Below are 18,573 nucleotides of genomic sequence, written 5' to 3' on the forward strand. Positions count from 1 at the left end.
ACCTCTCCATAAAGATCTCATGCTATGAGAAGGGGGGGCTTTGCCCTATTTTTATAAGGGCGTGAACTCTAAAACAGATGAAATGCCAACTCTGTCAAACATTCGAAATAAGGTGCCACATGGAGTCTCTGTGAAAGTAGTTGCATTCTAGAGACAGCTGCCTTAAGAGAGTGGTTGTTCATTGAATGCCTCTCACAAGTCATTCATGAAGAGTTTAGAGGCTTGAAAATCCTCTGACCATCAAGAAGACCCTTTAAACCGGGACAGTGTTGAGAAAGGAACGCAATAGGAGGACAGATTCAGAAAAGCCCCCACGCTGGAGAAGATGCCTACCTGTTACTTCTGTGATAATAGCAACCAGCCGAGAGAATGCTTTCTTGGTTTATTCTTATCTTCTTGTAACTTTGGGTTTGATTTTTTTTTTTGTTTGAGAATTTAACAACTTACTAGAATTAGCTCATTATTTTTCATCCATAATTACATCTGGTATGAAATGTGTGTCTATCAAATAGGTGTGAAATATATGTCATTACTTTTCCTCTAGAAATAACTCATCTCTAGAGAGCATTCAATGCAGTCAACTCCTAGAGGAGATGTGTCAGGAATTGGGCTTTATCTGCCAGTTGCAGATTTTAAAAGGACATTTTGGGAACTGGCATCACCAAGAACAGTGTTCCTGGGAGGATCCCTCTTGGCAGGCGTAAACCAGCATCCTTCTGGAAAGTAGTTGGTAGCGTAATGGTTTGGTCATGAATACATAGTTTATTGTTGAACCATTAACGTCTATGGGGCTTTTTATTCATTTTCATTGACTCTGGGGTACAAGAATATTAAAGAAGATGTGATCTGCTGCTCTCATAAGTTGAGAGCTAACTTATCCGAAGGCATGTATGACTAATCTTCCTTTGAATTCTCACCCCAATACCGAACTCTTTTTTTTTTGCCATTATTATTGTTATTGTATTGTTCCATGCTTGCTAAGGCCTGAGTAGCTGTTGTTGTGTATTCATGAAAGCCTACAACCTGATTTATTTAACATGTTTACCAGGATACGTGGGGGAAAAAGTCAAATCTATTACTCATATTCATTACTCAGTGTGGAAAAGCAACAGTTGTTCCCCAGTGTGAGCTAGTTACCATAATTATACTGCTGGGCAGTTCAAATTGCATCAGTCTACATGTTTGAGCGTATTTTTGAGGTAATGTTTATTAATGGGAAACATTGATTTTGATACATCCCTCCAGTTATGCTTTGCTGTGTCTATAAATAGACCTTGTATTTTGCTCCTTGCAAGTGGATTTAGTTCGGCTTTTGGGTTTTTAGATATTTTTTTTTGTAGCTGAGGGGAATAATTCAAATGGGTCTGATTTTGAAATGACATTGCATTCACCACTGCGGTGAATACATTGGTTTTGCAGTTCTCACGCTCAGAATTTTATGCGCAGCTCAAGTGGTGGGGGTGTCTTCAGTTGGTCTGGTGCACAGAGGGTAACTTAACCCGAAGGAGAACGTGTATCTACACTAAGCTTGTGTGATTAATAAAGCAGCAAGGAATCGGCATTAGAGTGCTTAAGCACTTTTTATTGTTTCTTCTTTTCAGCTGACTCCTAATTATGTTATTGAAACTTCAGTCGTTATAATGGTGTCAAGTAGTGCACGCAGTGCGATACCCTGGTGTTGATGCATCTTTTTTGTTCGTACAGTTTTGTTCACCTTTTTAGGTAAAGATAATTTTTAATTAAAGGGAACGCATTCTCTGCAGATTTTAGAATTTATTTTGTACTATCACTTTCTATGGCCTTACTGCATTCTAGTGTTAAGTCATTTATAGACTAATTATATGAATAACGACAATATCTTAAAGGAATCAAGTGACAGGGAAGCACTTAGCTGGTCAGTTTATCTGTGACCGAAGAGGCTGCTCTACCCATTGTAGCTTTTTGCTTCTTATGGCAAAAAGGAGCTGAAATTCGAAGGTACCATGTGCTGAAGGATTTCAGTTACCTAAGCAGGCAAAGGCAGGAGAGGAGGCAGCACTGCCTCTCACTTGCAATGCTTTGAACGAACAAGCAGCATGTTCCAGTTTATATTAATAGGTCTACGGATTTCTCTAAAATGAGCCCTCATGGTCATGTCTGATACCTGAAAGAGTTGACAAAAACACAGAACTCAGGGGAAAGTGATGATACAAAGTTACACTACTGAGGAAACAGAATCTGCGGAGTAATTTTCCCCCTCCAAACATCCAGTTCACTGAGGTTAATCTCATAGAAATCTGCATGCCCCAAGAATTGATTGGAGTAGAAAGGATGAAACTGGGGAGAAGCTCTACTCAGTGGGACGATACTACCTTCTTAACCTGGCCAATTGCCTAAAAAGGAGACACCTTTGGGAAACATCTAGTACTAAGTATCACTCATATCAATTTTGTCTGCATTTGGTCTGCATTGGCTCATGAGCACAGTCAGTACTCTCACGGCAACAGCATATCCAGGGAGATGGCATCTCCGTGAGAAAGCAGTGATCTATATGTCCCACAGGGAGTTTTTCTACATGTCTTTCTACAGATGGCAAAGAACATAACTGATGAAAAAAAAAAAAAAATGTTACATGATGAGGACTTTCCCTTCTTGCACCATTTGAGGTTTTATCCAAATGCTGCTCAGCCAAGATCCCTAGATATTGTGACTATCAATAGCAGCAATAATAATGCTGTTATTCACATGGAACTAGAAATGTGCACACTTTACATAAATAAAACTGTTTTTTTTTTAAATGTCAGTAAGCTCAAGAGTGTTGTCTTCCAAGACATTTTTTTCTAAGCAGGAACTGATTTAGTCCACTCCTTTGATATATATCTAAATATGTCTAGATAGTTATATATGCAAGATCCTTTGCACCAGAATGCTGGTATTTCAAAGTTTTTATATACTGTTGGTCTTGGCATTGACCTTACAAAGGGTTTGTGTTATAGAAAGCCTAGATATGGAAGAAAATACATTATCTGGCAAAGCTGGAATCTTAAAGCTGCGCTGTGTTAAAAGAGTCCTTATTTATTATTATCCTCCATAGGAACAGAATTGAAAGGGTTACAGGTGGACGGATCTCCTAAGTAGGGCTGTACAAAATTTTCAGAAGGAAACCTGAAAACCTGTCTGCTCACAGCTTCATTGCAAAAGAAAAGCTTTGAGGCAGACCTTGCAGTGGTTAGAAATACGGGCCCGTTTCCAATTTCAAATGATGAGAAACTTCAGTTTAGTACAGTTCCTCGGTGAATTGTTGGACTGCTTTGAAACTGAGAGCTGAAAATAAAAGTCAATAGGATATGCCCAGGGACAGCAGGAGAAAAAAGGATGATACCAAATCGTTGCCCACCTACCCCTTATCTACTGGGCTAATTATTGCTGCTGTTGCTCCCAACCTGCCTGCCGCTCACCTCTAACTTTGGGCTCCTTCCCATTCCCTTAGCCCTTCCCCCTTTCGTCCTGCACCGCGTCCTTATTCTGTAACACACCCTGTTACCAGCTCCGATCAGATATCTTTTTTGTGTGCCAAGACCACAGGAGTTTCGGGACAGATGCTGTGTGGTCTCCGAGCAAAGAGATGTCAGCATTTACCCAGGTGGGTTCCCAATCCCTCTGTGTCATTAACTCTGCTTAGCCCTTAGGCGTTGTTAAACGTTTTGGGTGCAAGACAAAAAATAACCACTCCCAGTCCATTGCCTGGGGTTGGCTGGGCACAGAGGGATGAAGGGCACACCGCTGCACGCTGACTGACCCACCGACTGTGGCTGTAGTCCTCTTACTTATCCTGTTAGGTGTTACCGAGCTGCCTGGAGGTGCAGGCTGGGGTTCCCTTTTCTGGCCTGCGATGGGAACGAGCAGCGGGGCGCACCAGTTCTGGGGGCAGTCAGCCCTTCCCATTTTCTCTCCTTGAATACTCCGTGCTTTTCTCAGAAGACTGAGTTCCCTCAAGGTGCTCGTGGTACTCTTTTTCCACCCCTTTGGTCTTTCTGGACTTCAGGTTGTAGTTTCCTTCCTTGGATGGAAAGGTTTATAGACTGCTCTACGGCCAAAGGTTTTATGAACTGGAAAAGATATCTGAGTCCACCAGTCACTGGAGTGAGCTGTGCTTGTAAGGGAATTGATAGTTCTCCCCAGAAGTTAAAGCTATTTGCTGGTAATTTCTGAATTAGCAGGTTTTGCGCTTAATATCAAGAAAAGAGATTTTTGTAGTTTAGCACTGACTGAGATCTTCAGATCCTCGGTTCTCTGATACTCCCAGCTACAGCCATTTTCCTTCTCTTTCTGCAGTTTCCTTTCTGCAGTACATAACAACTCCATGTGTATAAGAATTTTAGGAGGACATATTACATAAGTATATGAGACAGATATTTCAGGCACAAGAATTTTTTCTGCAGTTCCATCTGTATATTCATAAGATGGTTGTCTCAGACTTTAGTGAATCGTGTTTCAAATCCCTTTTTGGCTGGAAATAGCACTTGCTGATGCTTCTATAGTCCCATTCTTTTGGGAAATTTGCACTAAGGACTTCACAACACAGCAGGCACAGCATTCAAGTTAATACTCTGAACCACTGGAGCCAAAACTCACTGGGAAAATAAAGCCTTTTTCAGAAATTAAAAGGAGTCAGATGATCTTTACTGGGGGGTAAAAGAAAAGGAAGGAAAAAAAAAAAAAAAGAAGAAATGTCCCAGATCAGTGTATTCTCCATCTGGTATGTTCCCAGATTCCTAAAGAGATAACACGGTGTCAAGAAAAAGGATGTTGTAATTAGGCCGGGGCATAGCTACAGCACAGCAGGATCCTGACATTGTCATAGCCCTGTGCTATCGCTGACCTTGGGGTAGTGGAAGACTGTGCCAAACTTTAAGTAAATAAAGTGTTCCAGTGCTCCTGCTCAGTTAAAGAAGATCAAAGAGAAATATCATTTAATCAGCGGTAGTCGTGGCAATTAGCAATACTAATTGTTTTGACGACAATTCTCTCTGAAGATTTTTTTGTTAGCACTGCGTAGTAACTGATCTGCTGATGTATTGGCCTATAGCACTACCACAGCTCAATTAAGTTTCTTATTGTCCAAATCTAATCAGGGAAAAGCTGAGATTGAAAATCGATTCATTTCCTGCTAGTTAATGACTAATTCCCCACAAATGTGAGGATAGAGATTAACTTTCCAGGTTGAAAGTTTTTTTTTTTAGAGGTAGACCCTGCCAGATGGATGTTTGAGAAGCAGCAACATGGCTTTTCTTTTCCCATCCATCTTCCTCCAACCTATTGGCGTATACTGTTTTTTCACTGTGAGTCTTGCTTTAACACAGCCTGTGGTGTGTGCTTGTTCTCCGGTCTCTTAACTCGTGTCTCACACAATTGCAAAGAACTGGTATTGATAATTCAAGTCAGCTCCTACATTCTCAAATATTTCTTCTCCATATGCTTCAAATGAACATTTCTGCAGTGGCTATAAACATCTGCAAGACAGGGTGACTTAGTCCTTAACAATAACGTAAGAGCTAATCACAGTCCTTAGAGGTCTAGGTGGGACACAGATTCTTCTCTGATCCCACTTCAGCCTGTACAAGTTGTGAATTTTCCCCGTGAAGGGGAGAAATTACATTTCTTGGCTCTTCTAAATATTTCTTCTTTATGTGAAGAACTAACAGCTGCTTATAAGCATCCCCATGTGTCTATATATGCATACGTGTTCACAGCATTAAAGCTACTGAGCGGGGACATAAGCAGTAAACATCCATGAGGTCTGGCAGTTCTCCCCAGTTCTTGCGGGCTGTATGGCTCCCACTGCAGCAGTATCTGAAACAGTCGCAATTCTTTGTTTTATTTATCCTCACAGCGCACCTCGGAGGCGGGGACATCTCACGAATTTACGCATGGAGAACTGAGACCTGGATCTAAACAGTCATTTAGACCCCGGTCTTTGGTGGTCCTCGAGATTGTCCTTTCCAGAGGCTCAGCCCTGTGGCTCAGCTGCTGTGGAGACCTATAGATCCACGGCTGTGGATGGTGCCCACCGCCTTGGGACCCTCCGGCAAGCTGCAGCCAGGTTGCTGGAGGCAGTTTTCCTAGGTGGGATATTTCTACCTTACACTGCAGATGCACTTAAGAGTGCAGCTACACCAGACTCGGCGTCTGGGGGGGCAGAAGGCTGGAGGGCTTTTACCATGAAGATTAGCTCTGGGGCAGTGTCTAAGTTGGGTTTTTTCCTCATGTTTCTTTATTGTTCCTTCTCTGCAATTGATGCTTTATTCTATTTTTGATTTGCCTTAACTGCAGAAAATACCATGCTGGCTTCTGCTTTGCAGCAATGAATTTTGCCAGTGTTGAAAGGTTCAGGTCTGTATCTCGCCAGCCTGGAGCCCAGATTCATGCGTGTCAATCCATGGTAATCCTGTGGGGTAAGCTCTTCCCTGATAGTCAGCAAAACGTAATCAGACTCATTTTTTTGGCTGACGTGAGAGAAGAACTTGATTTCTCCAAAGGAGTCTGGCAGGTAAGAGCCATGCAGACCTGCAGGACTGGGTTGTGGCATCGTGTGCTCTGATTCTGTATTGTTCCAGTAAGTCAGCCCAGTGGACCTTTTGTCTGTGTAAAGGACGAGAAAAAGGCTGGACTTGAGCCAGAAAACGGCCTTTCTCCCAGATACGAGCAGGGACTCACGTGCTTTGGGTGTGAGGTGCTTTGCTACATGTATGACGAGCTGGAAGGAGATAATAACCCTTCACAGGCTGAATGGGAGAAGAGGGAGAAGTGGGAAAACTGATAACATTTTGCTCCCAGTAAAGGCAGCTGTAGGAGAAACACAAAATGAATCTGACTTCGGAAGCAGTGTAGCTATATTAACATGCAAGAGAAAAAAAATACATTGATGCAGTTGCTTCATTGTGTATTCCATCAACAGAAGCTGCAGTCCTACACGTGGACCAGCTAAATATCTTTGTCTGCTTCGATAATCCTGCTGTTTCGTGAGTTACATTAGTGCCTTAGAGTAATACATTGAGCTTGGATTTCAAAAGGTACACACTCTGACACAGTAGTACCATTTTTATCCATTTATTTGTGTTTTGGAAGACAGAGGAAATACAATTCACTAACCACGAACAGAGTTTGTCAGGACTATGCTTGCTCTTTTTGGCTTCATCTGCAAAGTAAAAATAGCTCAGCAAAAGAAATTTTTAAGCTACCAAGCCTGGTAGTACACGCAAGATGTGGCTGGGTAAGGCTCTCAGCTTCGAAACATACTCCACAAAGCCCTGCTGCTGTTCCAGGCAGTTTTACCGGCATCATTAACCCGCACCAACCAACCTGCCCCTTTTCCTCCGGCTGTATGTGTGGTGGAGCAGAGATCGGGGATTCCCATCAGCCCCATTAGTGCAGCCGTTGCTTCAGCTCATGTGCAGATCAGTGGCATCAGTGCTGTAACGGGGTGAGCTGTTGTGAGTGCTTTTAGACCTCTCCTGGGATTTCTCTGCATAATGGAGTGATAATGCAGGGTGAGGAGGAACAGAGGATGAGAAGGTTGAGAAGGGTCCCCATCTGTACCACAACTCTGAATATCACGTCTGGATGTGTTACAGCATCCCATCTCTAGCGCAGTGCAGAAACATCATCCAATTCCACCCCCTGGAATTTCAGTAACGAAGTTAAATCGCTTTTATGATGCATATAAACAAGACAGCCCCAGACCTTTCAAAGGCATGTGATGTGCCTTTCTGTGCTGATGTGCTGCTACTCAGTGGCTGAGAGCTGGGAATAGGACAGCAACATCTGTATCTCTGGGATCCAAATCCCGGAACATTTGATTAAGCTGTTAATGGAAGCATGCGTAGCTGCTGAAATTACTTCTGCTTCTGTGGAGCCAAATTCTTGGGTGCTCATTCATTGCCTGTTATGTCTCTGCAGTAAACTTTGGCTTTGGAGAGCTCTGAGACTGAAATCCTTGGTGTTTATGTAAAAGCATTTAAATGCTTTTCATTTAAAGAGCAGATGGGGATAGGAACCACAGAAGGACTTCAGCACAGAAAGATGTGGTTAATTGCCTCTGGGAACAGGATCTCCAAAGTCTAGACAGAAGAGCTGTGTAAGAAAAGCCCTTGGAAATCCACAGCCAGAGCATTTGGACACCTTAGAGTGATGGAAGACCTGGCTATGGAGGCGATTGCTCAGTACCCTTCATTGCCGGTGTCCCTTTGTGGGTTTTGCCTTGGTTGCCTAAAAGCCCCTGGGGGTCTGGAATCGAATAACAACATTTGGATGTGTTTCAGTTCATTAAAGACCTCATCCAATGAACAGTAACTCAGGGAAAACCTTTGACAGAGCTAGAAAGTGGTAAGGAGATGCATTCAGATTCAGCATGATCATAAGCCCAATTCAAAATCTATTAGAGTAATTGGATCGTTTGCATTGGCCCATACTGCTTATAATATACAGTCTGCTTAGTATCATGGTGGTTCAGATTCAGATGAAGTGAAAGGAGAGTTGTGAAAATTACCTGAGTTAAAGTAGATTTTTAAATATATTTAGTGGGGAAAAGACTGGAATCCAGATCTTCTGTCTCCTAAAGCAGTTCTTCAACCACTAATGTGTTAAAAGAAAGTTTGCTGTCTTTCTGATCCCTTTAATATTAGTTCACGCAAGCAGTTCCCAGGTTGGGAACTCGTAGTTCCCTGATCTGTACTATGCTGTAGTCAGTGCTTTCTCCTGAGCTGCCTGTTCGACTTGTCTCGGATAGGGGAGGGAGGAGCGTGTGGGGTTTCCATGTCCAAGCTGAGACCTTTCAGCAGGGAAAGGATGTTGTATCACCCCACTGCTTTGATTTTGGAAAGCCTGTTCTGTAAGAAAGCACTAAAAACACTTGTTCAGCCAAAAGTATGTAGAAGATAGCTGGGAAGAGGTCTAGTCTGAGAATTGTAGCTCTGAGGAGAAGGATCTGGGGGTCGTGGTAGACAGTAAATTATCCATGGCCCAGCAATGTGCCCTTGTCGCCAAAAAGGCCAATGGAATCCTGGGCCTCATAGGGAAGAGTGTGGCCAGTAGGACAAGGGAGGTCATTCTTCCCCTCTACTCTGCACTGGTGAGGCCACAACTGGAATACTGTGTCCAGTTTTGGGCTCCCCAGTTCAAGAGGGACAGGGAACTGCTGGAGCGAGTCCAGCGAAGGGCAACTAAGATGATTAAGGGCTTGGAGCATCTGCCTTATGAGGAAAGGCTGAGAGAGCTGGGACTCTTTAGCCTGGAGAAGAGAAGGCTGAGGGGAGACCTTATTATGGCGTACAAGTATCTAAAGGGTGGGTTGAAGGAGGATGGAGCCAGGCTCTTTTCAATGGTTCCCAGTGACAGGACGAGGGGCAATGGGCACAAGTTAGAACACAGGAAGTTCCGTTCAAATACACGGAAACACTTCTTTATGGTGAGGGTGACAGAGCACTGGCACAGGCTGCCCAGGGAGGCTGTGGAGTCCCCTTCCCTGGAGATTTTCAAGACCCGCCTGGATGCAGTCCTGAGTAATGTGCTCTGGGCAATCCTGCTTTAGCAGGGGAGTTGGACTAGATGATCTCTAGGGGTCCCTTCCAACTCTGAAAATTCCGTGATTCCGTGAATTGCAAGGACTAGAAGTCTCCCTGCTTAGGACTGTGAAGACTTACTTTGCAATAAAAAACATCATCTAAGCTTAATGATCCCTCTGCTCCCCCCACAGCCAGTCAGGGAAGAGTCTCTGACACCTAATTTGACTGCTTCGGGTGGCTCTTTGGAGAAGCCTCTCTCCACTGACCAAAGAGGGATGCACAGCACCGATCCAGGGCGACGCTGTGGCTCTCACAGCCACAGGCGTTCCTGCTCACAGCCCCATCCTTGGGGGCCTTGCCCTGTCCCTGGTCCCCTCCCCGTCGATCCCCACCGCCCTCGGCGGGATGCTCTCTGCCAGCCCGCTCTGCTCCAGCGCTGCCCAAGGAGGCAGCTCACAGCGTTTCACATTCTTTTCACTGGCATTACTCCGGAGAATAAGGGTGAGACGTGACACGAATAAGAGGGGCACACTGCGCCTTATCCATTCTTAATCCACACATCCTCAGGAAGTCTCGAAAATGTGTCTTTATCTATGCATCAGTCCTGACCTGCTCTTGAGTGGTATATTCCCAGGGCAGTCAGATCTCTTCCAGAAGAAGGACAAAAAGGCTGTGTCTTTTTGTGCTGCTGTGGTTATGCTCTTGTTACATTAGTTTTCAGTCCTGTACAAAGAGGTGCCGGCAGACGCGGGCTGCAGCCCTGCGGGTCACCCTGGTGCCAGAGCAGCACAACCTTTGTGACAGGTCCCGACGGTTGCAGCCTGTACGTCTCTTCCCCTTCTCGTGCCTTAACACATGAAGTGCGAGAGTACAGTACGTTATAGTGAGTTACAGTTATTTTTTATAAAGGAAAGAATTAAAAAGTAATCTTTTTTCTTATCTCCTCGGCTCCTGTGTTTGTACCGCTGGCGGGAAGGCAGAGCTTCGTCCTCTTGTAAAACTAGTGAGCAGCAACCTGCTCCCAGTCATCACAGGCGTCCCCTGCAATGACCTCGCTTCTGGGGATCCGTAAGACGGGGCTTGACCAGCAGCTGTCAGCATTTTGGTTCAAATTTAAGAGGTTTACTACAAAAAATACCTGTCTGAGCTTCTGCCAGCAGCCAAACTTTCTGCTTCTCAAAGCGCTCGTGTCCTCCACTTACAAAAGTGAACTGGGTGCCTGGCAAACTGATGAAAGGGAGGAAAGAAAACCCTAACAAAATAAATAAGAAGGGTGACTCACTCCTTCCTAAAGTGCGACAGCATGGATTGTATAAGGATTTTCCCATGGGAGCCAACTGCTCGGCTCGTTTCCATGTGCTGGCCCCCGACGATGCGCGCACTGCTACTCATGATGGCTGTGCCCCGCTACGTCCCTCTTGGCTGCTTCAGCCCTTGGCAGAGCGTGGCAGTGCTGAGCCCCGAACGGGGCACCTCAGCTCCTGGGGGAATCGATGGCTGCTTCTTCCATCTTCTCCAAGTCTGGGATACAGAAGCCCTGTACCACCTCCTGCTCGCCCACCTCCTGTTCTGGGCTCTGGCTCCCACCTCAGTGATGGAAGCTGTGACCTTACATCAGTGACCAAGTCATCACCTGGGCGGGTGTAGTCAGCGTGTTCGGCTTTCTGTACACTGCTCTAATTCTCGCTTTCTCCATTTTATAGCGGAATTTTCCTTTTAATAGAAATGCATCTCAAACATGACAAAATGTCACATGAAAAGCAAAGCACCGCTCAGGCCAGTCTACAGATTTGCTCCACCCCACCCTACCAATGAAGGAGAGACTCTTCTTTCTTGGACACCACCCGCCCCATCATTGGCGAAGTACATTGGTTTGGGATTTGTTTTTTTTCTTTATGTTTTAGCCATATGCTAAAGCTTTAGCCATATGCTTTAGCATACGTTTTATGCTTTTTCAAATAACTCGCTCCCAAAAGATGATCTGAATAGAGTTGGTCACAGAGTTGTCTGTGAACAGAATCACTTCAAAGATGCTAAAGCATCTGCAGCCAAGCAGATAAATATTTCTAGGTATTTGATCAGTTTCCCCAAGACTTAAGTTATGTACAATTTGTAGATGCTATTTGCTGGATATTCTTATTCCAGGACCCTTTGAAGGGCCCCCATAGACCAGAAAGGTATCCAGAAGCACTCTGGGAGCTAAGAATCTGCAAGACAGTCTTCTCCCAAATTTGGAAGCAGAATAAGAAGGATTTTTTTTTCCTTTTCCTTTTTCCTTTCCTAATTGGTAGTTGTCTGTAGAGATGATGCTTTCTTCACACACCAGCGTGTTGATGTAACCGGTCAGAAAACGCACAGGCCAAGCAAGAGATGAGACTAGAGAAGCAGAGTCACAGAATCACAGAACGGTCTAGGTTGGAAGGGACCTGAAAGATCGAGTTCCAACCCCCCTGCCATGGGCAGGGACACCTCCCACTAGACCAGGTTGCTCCAAGTCTCATCCAGCCTGGCCTTGAACACCTCCAGGGATGGGGCATCCACAACTTCTCCGGGCAAATGAAAGGAAAGGAAACAAAGTGTTTGGTCACCCGTGAAACTGACTGCCGTAAAAAGCCCAGGCAGGTATAATTTTTCTTGATTTTTGGGTGAAAGGGGTAAAGCAGGAGACAACGCTGGTGTGTAGAGTTCACCATTCAGTAGCACCACCGCAGCAGAAGGGAACTAGTTGCTTTCATAGGAAGAATGATCACCTGAGTAAGGGTTTGCAGAGGGGGCTGAAGAACCCACTGACTTGCCCAGTGGCTGTAGCCACTGAAAATCCCAGTTGTGTTTCTTTACTTATTCTTGAGGCTTTGGCTGAGCTCATGCCAGAGCGCCATATGAGGCAGACTAAACCACCCTCATATCCCCCTTGCAGAAAATGGGTGTCTTCCAGTGATCCCTGTCTCCCGCTGCACTTGGCTCAGACTAGTCTTCAAGTGGTTAACAGTCTGTGCCTTTATGGAAAAAAAGGCCTCACTGTATTTTAATAGTCAGCTAGTGTTTCGCCAGAGCCGGCTGCTTTTGCTCTGTAACCATTTGGGTTTTCTTTTACTCCATTTCTTATTTATGAATCATTTCAAAACAGGCCAATGGAATTCTTCAAGTAGGTTTTTAAGCAAGTTTTGACAATGCTTTTTAGCCGTTCTGAGCTAAAAATAATACAAACCAGCAGGTACAGACTGGAGAAGAGTGCCTTCAGTCCCTAAAGGACCTTTTACTGCATTTGCTCCCTAGGGGGAGGCAAGTAGAGACACAAAAAAAAAAAACCCAAAACCAAAACCAAAAGGCATCAATTCCATTTGTTCACCTTAGTAGGCGGTAAATGCCAAGGCCCAGCTCTGAGCAGCGCCACTGCCTTCCTCACCTCAGAAGAGAAAAACTCATCCTGTCTGTGATGAAAGTATTAGCAGGCTGCTTTTCTCCCTGCTGCGGGAGGTTAATGGTGTGACTGGCACAAGAGGCGGGCACAGCTTGCTTATGCTCGTCTAACGGGAGACTGAATGATATGTTCATTTTTCCCCGAGAATAATTTGGAAATGGTCTGTTGGCATCTCCAGCCACTGAGCCCTCCTAATCCCCCTCTTCGTTCTTGGGCTCTTGAGTGTTTCTGGGTGTGTGCCACTTCTTCGCCATTTTCGTCGGTGAGCTTCTTCATTGCATGGTTTAGTTCTTTGGTTCCGCCAGTAAGTACATTTGTACCATTTCTCAGTCCGGATCGTAGGAGAAGAGCACCTGAATGTATTTTGGTTCTCTGGACGGCAAAAAGGCTGATCCCATTCCCCTCTAGCTGCTTGCCTTTCTGTTACAGAGGCTGCGGGGTGACAGAGTGACAGAGCTACAGATCGGGCCACTTCCTCAGCGATTGTCAGCTCTTAACCGAAACACTTGGAAGGCTGTAAATTTTTGAAGTATTTTGTTTTGTAATGTATACGTCACAGGACAGCGATCGGGACAGATTTAAAAAGCAGGAGATTATTCTAGTTGTCTTTTCGGCTGTGAACAGCCAGCAAGCTCCCGAGAAATAGAAGAAGGGGGACAGTGGAGTCTCGATGGAGCTACAGGGAACAAGAGCTGCTTCTTAACTTCCTACCAGTGACCAGCAGAAGTCTACAGATATCTGTACACACACACACAAACGTAAAATTAAATATCACGTATGTTAATATGCGCAGTTGAAGCAGAAGTTAGGGAAAAGGTAGATCATGAAGAAGACTGAAAGGGTTGTCAAGCACTGGAACAGGCTGCCCAGGGAAGTGGTGGAGTCGCCGTCCCTGGGGGTGCTTAAAAGACATGTAGATGTGGTGCTGAGGGACGTGGTTTAGTGGTAACTTGGCAGTGTTAAGTTAACGCGTTGGACTTGATGATCTTAAAGTTCTCTTCCAACCACAGCAATTCTATGATTCTGTGAAGAGAAAGCAATGAGCAGGATTTTCAATAACCTACAAATAATGTTCAGGATTTGGATAATATTCACATAACTTTGTACTGACACAGCCAAACCTAGAACTGGGAGCCCAAAGAGCCTTCCCATGGAGGGAGCTCTGTTTGCTTCGACAAAAGGCTGAGGTTTGCGCTAGAAGAGCAATTCAGCAAGGTCTGATAGCTGCAGTCACTGCAGTCCTGAATTGTATCAGAGAATCTGTATAGCTTTATATGTGTTTATGAGCTTATGTGTTTAAAGGTCAAAAACCACAAAGTACAGAAAACAGCTATTTACAGCTCCATCAGTTTGGACTATCAAAACAGAAAGAGGAGCAGAGTTGAGTACGGGCACGTAAGTTACCTTTTCAGGAGGAGATGATACCAAATGCCTCTTTCAGCTTTGGAGAAGGGGTGTAGCAGCAGCGGCTGGATGCTGGCCCATACTAAGTCAAACAAGAAAATCACAACTTCAACAGCAACGTTAACCTGGACCAAATACCACTGGAATGGGTACAGTGTGTCTCTCTCTCAATGCCTCCGTGCCATGTTCAAGCATCTTCCCAAAAAGATACTTGGGAAGCGAGATGGGCATTTTTGATATTTCTTCTAGGATAATACAGCGATTTGCATCCCTTTTGGGGTAATTCACAACAGGGCAATATTCTGAATGGGTGGAGGTGGGCAAAATTTAAGGAAGATTTTGCATTGACTATAATGGCACTGAGCCCGAGAAGAGCTTGCATAGCAATCATACCTTACAGCAATGCAAAGGTTGTCCGGAATTGTGTCTGAAAAGTTGTTATCAGAGAAAACAGTAAGTTTAAAGGAAACTTTCAGGTTAGGGTCCCTTTGGCAATGCAGCAGTAGCTCCGGATGTGACCCGCATGGCCACAAATTTGTTGCAAGCAGCAGGCTGTGCTCCAAGTTTTTTTATTTTTGGGGGCAAGACACAGTATCCAAATGGTCATTTGGCCTCCTCCAAGGCAAAGCAGCGAAGGCTTTGCCATATTCTACATCTGTATTCAGGCAGTCAATTAGTAGCGCCCATTTCTGTATATGCTGTGAGATCCCTAAGAGCCTCCATCAAATCTGAGTGTATTGTTCAAGAGCTTTCACGACTGACCACAGCAACCGTCAGCTGCAGTGAAAGCTCTGGACGGGGAAATGGAAAATTGTAAAATGCAGACCCACTTCCTCGGCTGCCACCAAAGTCTTTGCTTCAAACTTACTTACAATATTAAATGCAGTGTTTACTAAGAATTGGGATTTTCGAAAGCACAAAAGGAGATGGCTCTCAGATTGCGAGTAATGCATGTTTCTATTTTAGGGGCATGAAAACCTCCATGAAATTGGGTAGGGAATACAGAAACAATTATTATTTGCATACAGTCCCTTTGCTGCAATGGGACTTCTGCACTGGGTTAAAACTCCCTTTCTTAAAAGGTAACGTTTTCTTGAGTCTGGGGCACAGAAAGAACAACTACTGTCTCAAAGAAGGACAGGGAACTGCTGGAGAGGGTCCAGCAAAGGGCTACTAAGATAATGAGGGGACTGGAGCGTCTTTCTTATGAGGAGAGGCTGAGAGGCTTGGTTCTTTTTAGTCTAGAGAAAAGAAGATCGAGGGGGGATCTTACCGATACTTACAAATACTTCAAGGGAGGGTGCCAGGGGGATGGGAACAGTCTTTTTTCAGTGGTGCCCAGTGATAGGACAAGAGGTAACGGGCACAAACTTGGACATAGAAGTTCCATCTTAACATGAGGAGGGACTTCTTTACTTTGAGGGTTCCAGAGCACTGGCACAGGCTGCCCAGAGAGGTGGGGGAGTCTCCCACTCTGGAGACATTCCAAACCCGCCTGGACGCCGTCCTGTGCAACTGCTGTAGGTGACCCTGCTCTGTCAGGGTGGTTGGACTAGATGGTCTCCAGAGGTCCCTTCCAACCCTGACCGTTCTGTGATTCTGTGAAATGTCTTAAATCATACCTTTCTTGAGGGAAAAAATAGCAGCTGAAAACTTGAACGTTACGGTCATTTAAAATACTTTGCTAAGCTACAGTCAGTTGCAGAGTTCACTGATAATGGATATTAAACCTGATAATGGATATTAAACATGAAGAGCATTGTCCTGTATTGTTTAACTGAATGTCAGTTATCTTATGTACTTGTATTATGTTGGTCAGCAGAAGAGAACATATGTTCCTGGGTTTCTATGCTATGTGTGGATTTACTTATTTAAAAAAAAATAAATGAAGTTATATAACAACAAGCCCACACATCTGCTCGGTTGCAATATGTTAAGGGCTGGTTACGCCCAGGCAGACAAAATACTGCTAAAACGCACCTTGGTTTCTCTGTTTCGTAGTGAGGGAAGATTACATTCAATCTCCCATTTGGATCCAACTTCGTTTTAAGGGTCATCTAGTTAATTTAGCTGCAAAGTAGCATTAAATATATGTGTCGTATAGTTTGCGGTAAGCTAAGAGATTTTTGTAGAAATAAGTTTTTACAGAAGCTTTGCATTGTGTATCTCCAGTTTTACACAGAGCCCACCGGCAGCTCTGCGTAAATGCCTCACTTCAGTATTTCGCAGGCAGGTACGCAGTTTGCTCCCTTGCGTTGCCCACGGATCTATTTATTATTTTATTTTGCAGTTCTTTCCATACGGAGATGCGTCAAAGTTTGCCCAGCACGCCTTCCGAACCTTTGATAAAAACGGAGATGGGACCATCGACTTCAGAGAGTTCATTTGTGCGCTCTCCATCACCTCACGAGGCAGTTTTGAGCAAAAGCTGAACTGGGCCTTCAACATGTACGACCTGGATGGTGATGGTAAAATTACAAGAGTGGAAATGCTGGAAATTATAGAGGTGAGATCAATATGACACTGAAAAATAACGTCTCCGAACAGGAGTAAAATTTGATTACTTGTTCACGTACCCTTTAAGCAGCAAAGAGGCTGTACTGTATCATTAAAAGCGTATGTTACGTACATTCATCCTACACCGACTCACGCCTAAGTGGTGGGAGCACACTCACAGTGCAGTAGATGTAATCTCGGAGAATCACAGAGAGTACAGATGTGCATATAAGCTTTTAAATATCAAGAGGTAATTTTTTTCTGATGAACAGATTAACCGTAAGAACAGCCCAGCAAAGGATTTACAAAGCCCATCTCAAAATCACTTGACACCCATGAAATTACTGGGTTGTAGCTCAAGTAGCTGAAACCCTACTGGAGATTAACTTCAGATTACAGAAATTTACAGGGATAACAACACACTATTTTAAGCGAGCTCTCCCAGATGGGCTTTAAGATGACCACAGCACTAACGGGGAGGATAAAGTTTACCTCCCTCGTCATCTGCCAGCTACTTGCCACAGCAGTTAATACCAGATTTTGCTCACATGTGCACACAGAAAGCTATTAAAAGGTGATGACTGCTAAAACTGATTATTCAGAATTTATGTGAAGTATTTCAATGGAATGACTAAAAGCCAAGTAAACAGTTGATCCAGAGAATAGGTTACAACAGTTTTGCTCTGTGAAACAGAAAGCCAAAGAAGCTCATCCCAGGATGCAAAATGCAACCACCGAAATAAATCTACACCTAAAGAAAGTAAAACACATTCTTCTATGTTTTAAGTATATTGATATCCGATTCTAAGAAAAAAAAAAAAATCTTTAGGAAAACTGGCAGTCGTTTTATTGTTGGCATATCTTTCCTGAACTTTAGCACATCAAAAAATCAGGTTAAGTCATTTGTTGAGTTTTCTATTTGGTTTCTTTTCAAAGGCCATCTACAAAATGGTGGGCACTGTGATAATGATGAAAATGAACGAGGATGGTCTGACGCCTGAGCAGCGGGTAGACAAGATCTTCAGTAAGATGGATAAGAACAAAGACGACCAGATCACACTGGATGAATTCAAAGAAGCTGCAAAGAGTGATCCTTCCATTGTATTACTCCTGCAGTGTGACATTCAAAAATGAGCCTGTGTACAACGCATCATAGACTGCACAGAAGTTTAATGTTCCATTCAGTTTGCAGCTATTTCCACACACACAAAAATTTGCTTGGACTACCTATAAATGGACTTGCTTCTTGTGTTTGAAACACTTGTGTGCATGAGAATGTCATTTGCTAAAGAATTTTAAAAGTATATATTATAAAAATAAACTGCCACAACGTGACGTGTGCAATGTCATTTCATAACAACCCTATTCCTCTGAAGCCTGTGCAGCCGTCCCGTGCTGCAGTGAATTATATTATTTATTGTTCATGTTTTACTGATGCTAGCTCTGTGTCTCCTAGACTGAGTAATGTTAGTGACACTGAATTCCCATGGTAATGTTAACTGTTTATTATAAACCATGTCACCATTCTGCTGTAAAGTAGTACTGGACAGACGGAGGGGAAGAGTTCCTCAGCTCTTAAGTCTGATCCACACATGTGCTTGTATTGTCAGTGGAGATAAATGTACTTCATTTGCATGCCTTTTAGGTTTGCCTTAATTCTTACCTCATTTGCATCCCTTCAATCTGGAAAGAGCTATGTCAGAGGAATGC

At 44.0% G+C, this 18,573-nt stretch overlaps 1 protein-coding gene across 2 annotated transcripts in view; it reads left to right on the forward strand.

The window, feature by feature from the left end:
* The window catches only part of VSNL1 (visinin like 1), a gene marked incomplete at both ends in the record, with an annotated part of 55,240 nt that extends 37,243 nt beyond the window's left edge, over positions 1 to 17,997 (forward strand). The window contains 2 exons of one of the 2 annotated variants that reach the window (XM_082480552.1): positions 16,658 to 16,873; positions 17,800 to 17,997. In XM_082480552.1, coding sequence (XP_082336678.1) covers positions 16,658 to 16,873; positions 17,800 to 17,997 — 414 coding nt within the window. The remainder of the gene's footprint in view (positions 1 to 16,657; positions 16,874 to 17,799) is intronic. The other variant, XM_082480553.1, reaches the window with a different exon arrangement.
* Positions 17,998 to 18,573: the final 576 nt, after the last annotated feature.

Source organism: Vanellus vanellus (genome assembly GCF_965231255.1).
Source record: "Vanellus vanellus genome assembly, chromosome: 3".
NCBI classification, from domain to species: Eukaryota; Metazoa; Chordata; class Aves; order Charadriiformes; family Charadriidae; genus Vanellus; species Vanellus vanellus.